The 15,580-nt window shown below is 43.0% G+C and overlaps 2 protein-coding genes and 1 long non-coding RNA gene across 3 annotated transcripts; 1 reads left to right on the top strand and 2 right to left on the bottom strand.

Moving 5' to 3' along the window:
- The first annotated feature begins 2,571 nt into the window (after positions 1-2,571).
- LOC120644285 (peptidyl-prolyl cis-trans isomerase CYP21-4-like) lies at positions 2,572-10,371 on the top strand. The gene is made up of 8 exons (XM_039920885.1): positions 2,572-2,775; positions 3,148-3,354; positions 3,546-3,585; positions 3,947-3,997; positions 4,921-5,006; positions 5,709-5,846; positions 5,950-6,097; positions 10,035-10,371. Exons 2-8 carry the CDS (start codon positions 3,203-3,205, stop codon positions 10,119-10,121), a joined length of 702 nt encoding a protein of 233 aa, XP_039776819.1. The 5' UTR covers positions 2,572-2,775; positions 3,148-3,202; the 3' UTR covers positions 10,122-10,371.
- On the bottom strand, positions 7,778-9,386 carry LOC120644299. The gene is made up of 3 exons (XR_005663585.1): positions 9,244-9,386; positions 9,009-9,108; positions 7,778-8,259 (listed from the first exon to the last, which is right to left on the bottom strand). It is a non-coding gene; the product is annotated as an uncharacterized LOC120644299 (long non-coding RNA).
- Positions 10,372-11,158: 787 nt separating the features above from the next.
- LOC120644291 (60S ribosomal protein L35a-1-like) lies at positions 11,159-13,002 on the bottom strand. The gene is made up of 4 exons (XM_039920898.1): positions 12,838-13,002; positions 12,512-12,740; positions 12,365-12,408; positions 11,159-11,403 (listed from the first exon to the last, which is right to left on the bottom strand). The coding sequence occupies exons 1-3, from the start codon at positions 12,903-12,905 to the stop codon at positions 12,367-12,369; spliced, it is 339 nt and encodes a 112-aa protein (XP_039776832.1). The 5' UTR covers positions 12,906-13,002; the 3' UTR covers positions 11,159-11,403; positions 12,365-12,366.
- Between the last annotated feature and the right edge of the window lie 2,578 nt (positions 13,003-15,580).

Genomic DNA, 15,580 nt, shown 5'->3' with positions numbered 1-15,580 from the left:
AAAGTGTGCAGAAAAGATTGGTGTTGGTCTGTGAGGACAGTCTATGTCCTAGAAAGCAGCCAGATGTAAGCGGACCCGGCCTCGGGGAGGCGGGACGTTACAGAATGGTATCAGAGCCGACTCTAGCGGTTTCACGGGCACGTACGGGCGTAAGTGCGGAGGCATGAGCACGGGCGCGTGGGGGCGCAGATGCCACCGGCATGTGCACGGGTGCGTGGCGGGTCAGTGCGCGGGTATCTGGGATGCGCCGTTGGCACTGGACGCACGGACGTGGCACAGGGACCGTTGGCACTGGACGCACGGACGTGGCACATGGGCTGCTGGCACTAGACGTACGGGACGTGGCCAAGAGAGGACGTTCCTGGCTTGGGATTGACCGACGAGGACGTCGGTCTCTTTAAGGGGGTGAGCATGTGACACCCCGGCCCAGGGCTTAATAGGATTAATAGGATACTCATACTAACAAGTTGCAATTTTTTTTCCGTAAGCCGGTCTCCAAAGAACTCCGAGATTAAGCGTGCTTGGCCCGGAGAAATTTGGGGATGGGTGACCGACCGGGAAGTTCTTCCCGGGTGCGCACGAGTGAGAACAAAGTGTGCAAAAAAGACTGGTGTTGGTCTGTGAGGACAGTCTATGTCCTAGAAAGCAGCCAGATGTAAGCGGGCCCGGCCTCGGGGAGGCGGGACGTTACAGTAACCAATCGGCCCGGCAAGTGGACTTTACCCCACTCTCTCTTAGGGATAGGATGAATAAAATGGATGTGGGACGAGGTTGGTGCCCTGTTAAACAATGTAGCGCTACAACTACGGCTATGAGGGACGAGGTGTGGTGCCCTATAGTCGGGGAGAGTGGCCCTGATCCACGAACCGAAATGAAAGGCAAAAGGTTGCTTGAGAGTGTCTCGTCAATGCTCCAAGCGTGTGTGTTAGGTTTACCTTGCAAGGATCGAAATTCGGTTCGAACTGTTCCGCCTCTCACGGATATTGAGACTGTTTAATCTCTTTGTCACGTAGAGTAAGAAGTAAACCAAAGATGATACTCAATCTTGTTGGATGCAATTAATTTCTATATCATGCTTGTATAGATAGGTGCAAACCCAGAATGGTTAATGAAACTAGAACCTGAAAGCTAAAACTTGAAATTAAGGACCTGCTCTTTGTTGCTTTTCAGCAAATAAACTCCGGAGCCTTGACAAACCTTGCATGTCTAGTTAAAGGGATGTTATATACCCTTAAGACGGGTCAGCCTTGCTGAGTATTAGTATACTCAGTCTTGCTTTTAACCTTATTTTCAGGCAACTCTTGGAATGCTTGGTGAGATTGACGTCATGTACGGGCTTCATCATGATGTCATGTATCGACGTTAGTTATCGTTTTCTTTCCGCTGTTATCAACTCTGAAGAACTCATCTACTTTCAAATTTCTGAGGTACCCTATTTGAATCCTCCAACTCAATTTATAATAACACTTACTTTTAAAGTTTGTGTTGTAAAATTTATGTTTATTGTAATCTCTGGCTCACCTTCGAGTGAGATATGTTGTTTCGATCCGAAATACAATGGTGTTATCGGGATTTTACCCGACAGACTGTCAGATTACTCCGTTTTGAAGTGCGTGTAGATTATAGTTAGGGCACTTTAACTGGATTAATTTTGGCGGTTCTACCACAGAGGTCAGGTCGGTGATGTGGAGCTCTGACGAGACCCTACCATACCATGCTTGGGTAGCGGTGCCGAGAGAGCATTGTGATGGGGCGTGCTTAGTTGTTGTTTAGTTGCGCGTGTAAAATTTTTGAAATGGAATTTTCATATTTAAAGTATTAAATATAGACTAATTATAAAATTCTTATGTAAACTACGAGACGAATTATGAACTAACTAGGCTCATCATTAGCACTTGGTTACTGTAGCAAGTTAGTGTCTAATTATGAACTAATTAGGCTCATTAGATTCATCTCATAATTTACAAACAAATTATGCAGTTAGTTTTTTATTTTGTCTAAATTTAATACTCCATGCATTTAAAATTCTCATTCGATGTGATAGTTTTTGAAATTTTGAATTTTGCAACTAATCAAGACCTTACTTAAGAAAAAAAAGACAACCTAACACCCGAGAAACACTCACTGATAGATAATTCATTCAAATACCCCCTTCTTCTAGTTATAGAAGGTCAGACAATATATGAGTTGCTGACTAGAGTACTAGTAAAGTATAGCTACTAATCTTTGAAAACTTTTTTCATTTATCCTTCATCATTGTTTATGATATTATTTCCTTGGACGTTGCTACATGGGATTAGGAACAAAGAACATCAAATGGCTATTATTTTACTCGATACTGTTTTCTAGCACTAATTTGCTACTGAAATACATTTTTCAAGCTTCTACATGGGATTAGGAACAAAGAGTATTCAGTATATGCTTTTTTGTGTATATATTTTAGCGAGTAAAAGTATTCTAGTATAAACAGCTCTAAACCGCTCAATTTAAAAAATATATGCAGGATAATTACTGCTAAAATGTCGTTTACTCAACAAATAACCTGCGCATGAGTGGTGTAATTGGTTGAATCACGGGCGTTGCAGTGGAAGCTACCACTGCACCTGATCCTGGTCTCCCTTCCCCCTCAGACTCATCTCGGTTTCGTCCCCCTTTCCCTTGTCTCTCCCTCTCTCCTCCCTTGGTCTTCCTTTCCTGGCGGCGACGACTGGGCGAGGGGCGGTGCCATTCGTCACGACTTCGCACTGCCCTTTGCCGGCGACGAGCATCCATCAGGTACGCCCGCCCCTTCCCTTTCCCCTTCTGCTGTGCGAAACGGAGCACCCCAAACCCTAACAAAGCTATTTGTATTCGGATCTGACCCAGTTACAAAATATTACCCAGTATAACTTCGATTTTGTTTGCAAAAATTTGCCGGGTGTACCGTGTACACCCATGTCCTATGCTGTGTCTGCCCCTGGCGTTGTGCTTCAGATATCTCTAGCAACAGGGTTATTCGAGGCCATGCTGGATTACGCAGAGTCTTTCCCATGTTTTTCAAAATGTGGCCTTTTTTGAATTGCTGGGAAGATCGTACGTCTGATTGATTTTGAGCTGTTTTTCTTTTTGTTCTCTTCTCTTGCTATTACTCAAACTTTATCTTTTCAGTTCCTAGGCAAGGGAGAGCTTCCTAGATAGAGCTGTTGCCCTGCACGAGTAGCAGATGGCAAGGATAAAGCCCAAGCAATTGCTCATTCAAAGCAAAACGAAGAAGGCTCCTTCTCGAATCAGTTACTCAACTATCATCACATGGAACCTGATTGTCGTCTTGGTTGTGCTATCCCTCTATGCCACTTACAGGCATTGGCATCAAAGGTTACTGTGTTTTCTGCATCCTCCATTTTTGTTTATTTTGCTGTTTGGTGTCCCGAGCATACCTAATCTAGTCAATACTGCAATACATGGAGATGAAGTATGCTCGTGCCAATCTTTTTTGTAGTTGTTCAATAAGTAGTTAAATTTATACCTACTACTCAGTATGCCTGTGTTGATGTGTTCGACTGCAGGTCGGCCCAAGATATTGAAATGGACCTTCATCAAGCTGAGGTACCTTGTACAACCACACCATCTTTTTTATGCAACTGTGCTATTCTTGTCTTGTGCTTACCCAATCTGCAAGTAGGTATACCTTATTTATGTAACTGACATGCATTATCTATTTTTTTCCTTGGATTATTTAACTTTATATCTTTGTCTAGTGATAATATGCTTGGTATCGTGGTTGTGCATCTAGGGTTTAACTTACCGAGTGACTATGTTCATTTGCAACAAAATGAAACAGCTAATTGAAGTGGTCTTAAATACTTAATACAATTGATTTTGATAAAGTATTATTAATTTAAGGGACATTGTACTTCAACTGATCGAACTCATGATTGTTTCTCTTGTGGATTTTTATGAATTCAAGCTTGCTGTGAGACCAGATGATTCAAAAATGACAAGTAGACCAGGATATGCAGTAAGTTTTTTCTGCTCTCTTCTCAACTTAATTTCTGATCTGTTCATGTATGTTGATTTAATATTTAACTATTGCTTAGATATAGAGACCTATGTTTCCACAAATGTGCATTATGACTTGCTGAGCTAAATCACTGCTCTCTTCTCAACTTAATTTCTGATCTGTTCATGTATGTTGATTTAATATTTAACTATTGCTTAGATATAGAGACCTATGTTTCCACAAATGTGCATTATGACTTGCTGAGCTAAATCAAGTTATGATTTGTTTTCTTCAAGTGTGATAACCCTTTGAAATTTCTGTAAGCAAATATTTTTCTGCTGAGGATGTATAAATTTATGCACAAAAAAACAACTTTGCTTAATTTCTTGTACCATAGAAGGCATAGATACTTGTCTTCTGTTTGAAGCCCAAGCAATATAGATGGCAGTGGTATAGTACTTGTTGTGGCCTTGTGGGGCAATTAATAGTGTTTTTTTAAATGTTTTGTACTGCACAAAATGTGCTCAGGAAATGAAAGAAAGTTGAGCTCCACCAGAACTGATCAAAGTTTGGCAGTAAGCAATGCTTTCCCTAGACTTGAGATAAATCATCCAAATATAGTCTATAGTGGGAGCTAATACTGTGATATCTTGTATGCTGCTGCAAGCTGCATACCTAGCTATGAAGTTTTTCTTTTGCTTGTCTGTTGTTCAGACAGTACATTTTATAGCAATTGTTAGCCACAGAACTAGCAAGAAAACAGAATCTTTGACATTGCCTGAGTAGGATAAAATATATCATATAACCTTACTATGGCTACCATAAAATTTTTTGAATGCGATAATGCTCTGCACGTATGAAGTATTTTACCTCGAGTTACTGCAGCGGGCCATCTCTGATTTAGATAGAAGCATAATGCCACCGCTTAACTTTTTCTGCAGGTAATGAACACGGGCAAAGGTCCAATTACTATAGAAATATACAAAGATGCTTCTGCTGATGTTGTTGATAGATTTAGCAACTTGTGGTAAGCAACAGAAGTTTGTGATGAACCTTTGATGTATCTAATAATTTCACGAAACCGACTTATATAATTGCTTGTTTTTTTACTGTGTCAGTCTTGTAACATAGTTGTCCATTGTTGGTTAAAAACGACTTAGCTGTGATATATTCACCATATATATGATTAATCCACAGAAGTTTGAGAGATTCAAAGTTAAAATAATTTTAGCATAATTAATATTTGAAAATTAGGAATGGTTGATCTATGCAGTATAAATATTCAAGAACTACAAATCTGCGGCGTGGACTGTAAGTATAAAATATATACCTTTTTAAAGTCATATCTGAAGCATAAAATTCAACTTGGAAAGTGCTTGCATGCTCCTCTCACAGGTAAAACAAGTCTAACACTGTTAATTAATTGTCAATCTCAATGAACAAATTTGGTTGTAATGATAAACTAGGTAACTATATGGGCATATGGCATGCACTCGCTGCAGTTTTTAATGCAAGTGTGAAACTTTGCGACCACTATGGTATGTGGAGACTGTGTTTACGATATCGTTCATGTTATCTGTTACACATTCTGTACATTATTAATAGGAAAACACTTTACATATGTTGCAAACTCACAAGAGCAATGGGGCGAATAAATTAAGGATTTTCAATATATACTATCGATATGTTAATATTTTATATATCAACTGACATTGACCCTGCGGCACAGCAAGAGTAATCACTTCAAAGGAATGCCATTCCGCCATATCATAAAAAATTTTGTGATTCAAGGTGGTGATTTTGATTTTGATGGAGCTGCCCAAGAATGGATAACAAAAGCTAAAGCCAGTGGGAAGAATGATCTCAGGTCTGATTCCTTAATGATGCAATTGGACCTTGTTATTTGTTGACCAGATATTTTACAGTAGCTATTTCATTAATATTAACAAAAAGATTCTACGGTTTTGCAGTCCAAAGCACGAGGCATTTATGATTGGGACTGCTAAGAATCCTAATAACAAAGGATTTGATTTGTTTATCACGACTGCCCCAATTCCTGATTTGAATGATAAGCTTGTAGTATTTGGGCGAGTCATCAAGGGAGAAGATATTGTTCAGGTACTTATCTGAAATTCTTCTCTGGAAGCTTTCTTCGGCTGTTTGGCTTGAGTATTAAATTAGAACATGTTTTCTTATTTCCAGTCATCCTGTCATGGGTATTGGATCATTAGGGTAGAGACACGCTAGAGGGCAGGGTCTAGCCCTACTGCTCCGGCGGCTTGGACACGACAGAGGACAGGGTAGGCCCTGCTGCTCCGGCGGCTTGGAGAATTGGGGGATTTAGGATTGATTCTTCTTCCTTGATTGATTAGATTGATACATCTCCTCTCTTTTATATAGAGTGACTTACTTGACCCCTAAGACTTCTAATCTTATCCCTAACAAACCCTAAAGTACTGGTGGCGCTACAGTACCGCGGCGCTACAGTACTTGGGCACATATGGCCCAATAAGCCTAGTTGACCACCCATAACACTACTCCCCCCTTTCGGAGCAGCTCGTCCTCGAGCTGCAGCATACCCCTCGCCAGTCAACAACTTGACTCGATCCAACACAAACCTATCGCCTAAAAACAAGCCTTTTACATCTCGGCTGATTTTACTGTTGACTATGACTAGGACGCTAATGAAATTACAACCTTTTATTTGAGATGCAGCAACCTGTCCTGGCTCCCAAGGAAACGAACCTGCCATGTACGGGACTTGATTTCCCCTCTCTTCTCCTGAAGAAGAAAAGCTCCAAGCCGCATGTGTGCAAGTAATGCACGCCAGCAACATGAGAAAAGGGGCATCATCACGTATAGGGCAATTCATAGAGAAGCGATGTGGGCTGCTAGATGGCAGCGGCTGCAACAAGGGGATCAGTCGGCCGCAAAATCGCGAAGGGACTGCGGTATCAGCCTCATAGACATCACTTTGCAGCTGCTGTTCCGCCACCGCTGAGGGAGATGCGCACGCTCGCACCGCCTGCGCATGACGCCTTGCCAAGAATCCACGCGCCGCTGCTTGGAGCCGCAGCGCCGCCTGGCGTTGACGTAAACCCTCCGCCTTGAGCTCTTCTTTGGCTTGGATCAGCCTTCTTAGCTGGTCTGTTAATTCAGACCAAGAAGGTGACTGTGTTGTAGATGGATTGGCAGCAAAAGCCATGGGAAAGGATCCCTGACTCATGATACCAGATGTCATGGGTATTGGATCATTAGGGTAGAGACATGCTAGAGGGCAGGGTCTAGCCCTACTGCTCCGGCGGCTTGGACACGACAGAGGACAGGGTAGGCCCTGCTGCTCCGGCGGCTTGGAGAATTGGGGGATTTAGGATTGATTCTTCTTCCTTGATTGATTAGATTGATACATCTCCTCTCTTTATATAGAGTGACTTACTTGACCCCTAAGACTTCTAATCTTATCCCTAACAAACCCTAAAGTACTGGCGGCGCTGCAGTACTTGGGCCCATATGGCCCAATAAGCCTAGTTGACCACCCATAACACATCCTTTTGTGTTCAGTGGTTCCTTTACTTAACCAGTAATAAATGTTCATTATGGCTGTGATTTTCGCCCAGAAACTTTATAACCTGTGTTGTCTAAGTTGTATATACCAGTATGTGTCTAATATGCCAACTCAGGTTGCAGGCGGGGCGGGTTGCGGCCGGCCGCGAACCCGCAAAGCTTGCCGCAAACTAATTTTGCGGGCTAGAGGCTGCCCACAAATTTAATAATGCGGGTAACAAATAGTTTGCGGACTTTGTGGGTAGTAACGTTAGTCCCGCATGTCCCGCATCGTAACTTGCTTGCTCGCCTACTACTACTGTCCCGCATCGTAGCTTGCTTGCTCGCCTACTACTACACCATAAGATTGAATAAAACAAGTAATAATAATGAGTTTTTTAAATAAGTAATAACGAGTATAGTTGCTGGGAAAAATGAAAAATAAAATAATTAACATTCAAAACAGAAGTATCATTCTTTCGTCAATCAAATTATAATACAATACATCACCAATTCATCATGGATAAACAAGAACTGCTAGCCTTTCAAGAGTGCCAGCTTCTTTCATGTGGTAAACTAGATACCTAACAAGATCTTTTGATTCCCGGATAAACAAAGGCACTATGATGATCTAGATTTGAGTTCGAAATCAAATAAATATAGATTACACTAATGAGAGTAAGGTCCAAAGAAAACAACAGACTATTTATCCCTCCGAACACCTTGTTTCTTCATATCTGAAACGTTCAAACAGAGATGTCTTGATCAGAACTGGATTAACAATCTACCATATTTCAGAACTGCTACTTATTAGCCTACCAAAATCTTGATCAGAGTTAAGAATGGCATTGGCAAGCTCTGCATATAATTAGTAACCAATCATATGCAAGCCACACAGAGACAGCCCATGGTTTCTCTCAGGTTCACAACAAAATAAAAGAGAACAATAATGAACAAATTTGCATTATTGGTATTGCACTTCATGAGTCATGATGGCACCAAATGGTGATATTCTTTCCCAGTTAAGAAATCAAGTAGCACAATTTATTGTACTGAAATAAAATGGAAAGAATCACAACTGTGAGACAAAACAGCCGCATCAAATTCAGAATCAAACTTTCAGTTCCATAGTTCTATTAAGAGAAGCATTTCCCAGTTACCATCACCGGACTTTTAACAGGAGCACGAATGTGCCTGTGGAACTGAACCTATTCACATGCAAATTTCAGAAAACATCTCTTGCCATATGTAAAAGTACAAGATATTTAGTAAGTAGAGTGCATCATCCACCACTGCAGGTTTCAGAAAATATGGAACACACAACATATAAACTTCAGAAATATGACAAAGCCTATCATAGTATCAGTGTGTAGGAAAATCCGATAAAGCATAGTCTAACATGTTTAGCAATGCAATATATAGAAGAGCAGTGAAAACTAGATAAATGCATTCGATCTGTATGAGTAAGAAAACATTTTGATTTGACCTTCTGTTAATACCAAAAGAGACATCGGCCTGTCCAGTTGCTTTAGCATTCTGTCAGCAACTTCCGCACAATTATATAGCATTAACACGGTAAAATACACCTACAAATTTAATCAAGTAAGAATAAAGGTAGGATTAGAGCCTAGGATTGCACATCTAAACAAACCAGACCAAAAAGCACATCTGAGTAGTTCAATTAGGGGCCAATCACATTCACGTGATGATCCAACACTCACCTTGGGAAGAAGAGACTACGTGACTGATCTAGTTGTGGAGCGGCTCTTGCAAGGCGGAGGCGATGTGGAGCGCAGCGGGGACGTCGCCGGCCTCAAGCGCGGCCAGCGCGGCACGGAGGCGGCGCAGGGAGAGGGCGAGGTGGTCGGCGAAGGGCTGCCTGTATGCGGCCGGCGAAGGGCCGCCTGTATGCGGCCGGCGACGGGTGCGCCGCAATGGGCACGCGAGCAGGCACGACGAATCCCAGTGAAAACCCTAGCCGGTGGCATACAGGCGGAGCACGGGATTGCGGAAGAATTGGAGCTGGTGAAGTGGTTCTTGCGGCGGCCGGGCAGTGCGTGGTGGCGTGGTGCAGCGCGTGGCGGGCGGCGGCCGGCAAACGGCGGTGGGGTGGCGGCGGCAGAGCACAGGATTGGGGTGGAAGGAGCAGGAGCTACTCCGCGGGTATTTGCGGGTCTTGCGGGCTTCTGCTCTTTGTCCACGGGCTTCGGTAGGTAAGCTAACATTGGGCCACCAAAACTTTGCAGCTGGGCCGCATAGGCCACCACAGCTGTTTTAGCGGGGCGGGTAAGCGGGTTCGTTTAAGAACCTGCCCCGCCTGCAATCTGAATGCCAACTTATATGGGGATATAACACGATGCGCAGGCCTGACCATGTTGAAATGGTTCTCTCATATGGAGTATGGACATGTGCATGTGCCTGGCCTGTTCACATGTTTTTGTTTAAGTTCCATAAAATCAACTTAACTTGTACTTACTATTTTTTATTTTCGTATGCTTGTTTGCACAAACAGGAGATTGAAGAAGTTGACACCGATGAGCATTATCAGCCAAAGACTCCCATAGGCATCATGAATATCATACTAAAACAGGAGCCATGAGCTGATAACTTTTTGGCAGGCTCGTGTACATGAAAACCTTAACTACCTGTCTCCCTACTCTGTAGTATACTTAGTATGAAAAAGTCCATACGTCTCATTGAGTTTCTGTTGTATTGATGACGTGCATGCGGATGGGATCCTTCCGTTGGACTCCATGAATTGCAGATTGTGACAGCCTGTTCCATGAGTTCGTGCAGTATTTGTGTATAAATATCACCCATTGGGGTTTTTTTGCCATCATTTGCAAGCATAAATGTTGTGCAGCTGCCCCACTTACCGTAAGCAGTTCCCCTCAAGATCTCATTGACCCATTATGTTGGTTGCGCTGTCTACCGCTTTCAAAAATCAATCTGGGCAATTCCATATAATAAAAATACTGTTGCTTTTAACTAGACAAAATTGTGGAACTTGTTATGTTTACACATCGAGTGGATCGTAGACATAAAATATGGTTAACCTTAATGTCTACAGATCTTTAGAAGTGTGCACCGTGCACAAAAGCGGAGTGAAATATTCTAGTCTGAAAAGAAATCTGAGAAGTCATTCCATTTCATCCAGGATGTCCCTTAGGTCTATTTGGATTCGTGTGCTTGCCTCGCATGGTGTTTAGAGTTCAGAAATGTTGCTTTGAGTACGAAACGAAACCTTATGACAGTCTCAATGGGAGTTTCATAAAATTTCATGACATTAAATACTATCATTTTTGCTGACATGGCAAAAAAAGAAAAAAAAAGTTTCATAGAAAGTGAGGAGAGTTTTATCGCCATAAAATTTATCTAACACAGTTACTAACTGTGCCCATGAAACTCCCTCTGGCAATGCAGGCGGTAAGATGGCCCTGTTGGTTGCCCTCGACAAAAAAGTTACTATTGTATTGTGACCCTAAGCCTCAAATTAGGTATTCATATGTGTGGAGGCCTAATTTGGGTTCTTCTGAATTTGAAAATCATATATTTGTTTGTGCAGGCATAGCATTTTGGTCAATAACGGTAATGTTTAGGCATGCAAATGAAAACAGAAGTATATATCATCTCTGATTTCGAACCCAGACAACTGATGCAATGCGCAACGAACAAAATATGACAAATTACTTTCAGTTCTAACTTCAACTCCATATAAGATTTAGGTGGTCCACAATACCAAAACCAGGGAGAACTTCAAAGGGTTCTCAAATAGACAGTTCATGTTGCTAACTCTCAACCTGAACAGACCCCTTACACGGAACATTTTAGCTCAAGATAAACCTAGCAGATAAGCACAATCCTCCACATCTTGAAATTATCTGCATTGGAAGATACATGGATTAGTAGCAGGAAAAAAAAGAATATGTGATTATATTGAGAATCTTTGCAGCATAATTTGCACACAAAGCATTTAGTGATGACAAGAACAGATAGTCAGGGATGTACATTTCCTCAGAACTTCATATTCGATAACTAAACTAATACACTATGGAAGAAAGACAGAAAGGTCATTCTAACTCTGTTCAGCAATAAGAATACAGCAGAAAACAGGAAAATGAAATTAAAATGGGTTCATCCTGACTACGAAATGGTGATGTTGAGGGCACAAATGAATGAAGACATGATTAAAAAATATCAAACTATAAATGTCTTCAATCCTAACCAAACAAGCTAGCTATTGTGATTTTTCACTTGGTTTTTGCCTACCACACCAATGACTTTCAGTAAAATCATATTCCTGGGAATATAAATAGCTGTAAGCTGTCTCTTTGAAGCCTTTTCCAACAATGCAATTTTAGAAATACAAAATCAACTAATCCTTAATAAGCTCTCTTAAAATGAGGTTGGTTAGCTTCAATATTCAGTGGTGCGCATTTGAAAATAAGCCCAAATATTAATCAACTAATCCTTAATTGGGCAGGATGCAACTACATGAAACAAACTCATCACTGCATTAAGAAATATGGGATGACGCTATATTCAATTACATATATGCACAAGGCACCACTGTCAGCAAAAGGATCATTGAGAATATTTACATCCTTACCAAACTATACAAGTTGCTCAGGATACAACGAAAGTCATTACCAGATGGATTCGAGGTATTGAACAAGAATCAAGTCGCTCAACTATAACAATGTTAACCATTGATGAATAATAGCTGACTGCTACACACAAAAATAATCATCCAGCACAAATCCATTCTGACGCTTATCGGTCAGAAACAGCACAATCTGTAATCCGTAACAGAAAGTTGAGTGAAATGCATTTGATACTAACCTTTAGATGCTGCTGGGGTACATGAAGACTCTGACCTTGCGCCCCTGCAACAACGTAAACACCACAACAGAATTAGCTCAGAACACAAAAGTACCGAGCAGGAACCCAAATATTGGGTGAGGAGGGCGGTCCAGCTCAGCAGCTCACCATAGACTCCGGCGGCAGGTTGGACTTGAACTTGGCGCGGACGACGCCAGAGTTGCCGTGCGGGCGGGTGACCTTGCCCCAGATGCAGCGGTAGTGGGTGCCGCTGCTCTTGGTCTTGGCCTTGTAGATGTACGCCATCCGCTTGCCGCAGTACCACGAGACGTCCTCCTTGGTGTTCACCCCCTCGATCTGCACCAGCGACGTGGTCTCGTACTGGTTCGACTTGGACCTGCATCAACCACCGCCCGCCACCATCCCATGAGTCGCAGCACGGTGGAGGAGCAAGCTGGGGGCGATCGATCGAGGTGGGGGGAGAGAGAGCTCACCTCTTGTATCCGAGGATGGTGCCCCGGACGTAGAGCCTCACGCGCTGCCCAGTGCGCCCCTTCACCATCTCGCCGCTGCCGCTCTGCCGCCGGAGGGGGAGTGCTCGGGAGGGGAGGGGACGGCGCAACCACGAAGGGAAGAAACCCTAGCAGGCGGCGCTAGCAGGGGTTAAGTATCCTTCGGTTTCACGAGTGAACGGCTGGGATTGGATGGTTGATGTATCGACGGTCCTGATCGATGCATTCCGTATAATTATTGCGGATATGGTGGGCTAGGGTTTCCTTTACACTTCACGCCCGGTGCTATAAATGGGCCGGGTACTTGTAAGGCCCATGTGCTGGCTCCAGTTATTTTTCAGTACGAATGGGCCAAAACACTAGCGCTTCTAAAAAAGGACAAAAATCTGGCCCGTTATTTTTGTGATGCATCGGCATTCTAAAAACTTGAAAAGAAGACAGACGTGCCCAAATGTTAGGAGTCAGTCAAATCATTACACAAGATTAATAATTTTTTTATTCTGTAACACTTGTTATTATTCGTGCAACAAATAAAAATTGTTTTGAAACAAAAAAATTATTTAGAAATAATTTTGAGTGGATTACATACGTGAACCTATTTGTTGAGTTGATTTATGCTCAAAACACAGAATTTGGATTGAGAAACGATTTTATGCGACTGCTCAGGGGGGGGGGGGGGGAGCGCATTATACCCCCAACGCGACCCGAGAGATGGGCGTTGGTGGTATTGGTCAACGAGTGCACGTTTCCTCGAATCCTTCCTCGGATCCTGCTCGCTCCCGATCTACGCAATAAATGCGATCGAAGAGCTCCGGCGAAGACGATTGCACCGGCGGCAGCGACGAGCTGACCGGGCTTATAGATAGTCACATGTTGCAGTAAGAAACGCTGTGTGTGGACAGCTCCAGCCGCGGCCCGCCCGTGCGGTGGTGGTGTAACGAACATGGCACTATTTATGATATTTCGAGTGATTTTGGTGATCGAATGACAACACAATCAATGTGACTAATATAATTATTAAGATGATAATTCTCAGGTTTTTAGGTTCAAGTGATGACAAAGATAGACGTAGCTAGGCTCGAATGGCCGCCCCTACGGTGGTTCCGCTAACCGATTAGCAGACGAGGGTCGAGGGGGAGCCGCCCATCACGGGTCTCAGGGCAGCGCCCTGAAAGCTTTTCGGTCCAACGGACAAGAATTGAAGAGAACGTGAAGAAATTCAAGTCAAAGAAATCAAGACAGAGATACTTCAGTAGCACCGGAAGAACCGATGCTATAGACATCGGTGCATCCGATGGTTGTCGAATGATCCGATGGCCTAACTTTTGATGCAAGTCTGTGATGCACCGGTTGAACCGACAGATCCACGAAAGGCATCGGTGCATTGGGCATACTATGTTCCAGAGACGATATAAAGCGCCCAGAAGAAGATTTTTCAGCACCGGATGAACCGGTGAAGCATCGATACATACCATGGTGTAATGACGTCAGCAGAAGAGTTGAGTGCTGTGAGTGACCGGTTTAACCGACAGCTAAGCATCGGATGAACCGGTGGTCACTGTGTCAGCTGACAGAAGCTCAACGGCTACTTCGGGTCGTAGAGTGATCGGATGAACCGACGCTACTCCTACCAGAGGCATCAGTTCATCCGATGATACGCAGTTTTCTACTGACCGTTGGAGCAACGGCTACTGTGGCAGAACCGCCTAAATTATCCCGGCTCAAGTGCGTAAACCATCGCCATAAAGGCAACATTAGCTTAAACGCACTTCAAACGGAACAATTTTTGGTCTGTCGGGTAACGTCCCGATACAACCACCGATTCTCGGATCGAACAAGCATACCCCGCACAAAGGCGAGTTCAGAGATATTACAACCACAATTTTACAACACAGGCATATTAAAGATTACAAACCAGTTCAAAAGATTATTACAAAACCAACTTAAGTAAAACAGTTATACAAAACATAAGGGTAGAATCAGAGTTTTAAACAGCGGAAGATAAAACACGACGGCTACAACACGTCGCAAAAAGGATACCAGGCTAGCCCAAGCATGGTATCACTCGTCGTAGTCATTGCCGGCCGAAGACGTATCCCACTCTACGGACCAGCCAGGAGGCAACGAGCAAGGATAGGTTAAGCTAGCGATCTGATCCTCAAAACTCATACCTGAAAAAGGGTTTCAACAGCAAGGCTGAGTATTCTAATACTCAGCAAGACTTAACCGACAACGGGTATAAGTAGCCCACCTTAGCTAGACTATGCAAGGCTTTGTAAGGCTCTGGTTTTCCTTTGCTGAAAAGCAATAAAGAGTAGGTCCTTACTTTCAAGTTTTAGCTTCAAGATTCTAGTTGATTAACCATTCTATGTAAGCATCTACTATCCAATCATGGTGGAACTTCTAAGCAAACACCAAGATTAATAAGAATATTATTGCTCTTATTACTCTGTGTGGCAAAGAGATCAAGCAGTCTCATTTCATCGTGAGAGGCGGACGATTCTGAATCGAAATTCAACCTTGCAAGGGTAACCTAGCACACACGTCTGGAATACCGTCGGGTCATTCCCAAACAACCGTTAACCTTTCTTTCCGGCTTGTGGATAGGGTCACTCTCCCTGACTACAGGGCTCCAAGGCCGAACCTTGTCCCTTGAAGTCGTAGTGTTGCGCAACATAAAAATAAAACCTACCACTACTGAGAGAGTGAAAGGTATATCCACTCC

This window comes from Panicum virgatum, chromosome 1K (genome assembly GCF_016808335.1).
Source record: "Panicum virgatum strain AP13 chromosome 1K, P.virgatum_v5, whole genome shotgun sequence".
Classification (NCBI taxonomy): domain Eukaryota; kingdom Viridiplantae; phylum Streptophyta; class Magnoliopsida; order Poales; family Poaceae; genus Panicum; species Panicum virgatum.
Note: the sequence above shows the minus strand (reverse complement) of the source record. Positions and strands in the feature narration are given on the sequence as shown.

Bases quoted from the DNA above. Each gene is read 5' to 3' on its own strand.
- LOC120644285 (XM_039920885.1), top strand. From the start codon at position 3,203: ATGGCAAGGATAAAGCCCAAGCAATTGCTCATTCAAAGCAAAACGAAG. The intron at 3,355-3,545 runs GTTACTGTGTTT...GTTCGACTGCAG, and splicing joins TACAGGCATTGGCATCAAAG to GTCGGCCCAAGATATTGAAA. The intron at 3,998-4,920 runs GTAAGTTTTTTC...CTTTTTCTGCAG, and splicing joins CAAGTAGACCAGGATATGCA to GTAATGAACACGGGCAAAGG.
- LOC120644291 (XM_039920898.1), bottom strand. From the start codon at position 12,905: ATGGTGAAGGGGCGCACTGGGCAGCGCGTGAGGCTCTACGTCCGGGGC. The intron at 12,741-12,837 runs GTGAGCTCTCTC...TGGTTGATGCAG, and splicing joins ACCATCCTCGGATACAAGAG to GTCCAAGTCGAACCAGTACG. The intron at 12,409-12,511 runs GTGAGCTGCTGA...ACGTTGTTGCAG, and splicing joins ACCTGCCGCCGGAGTCTATG to GGGCGCAAGGTCAGAGTCTT.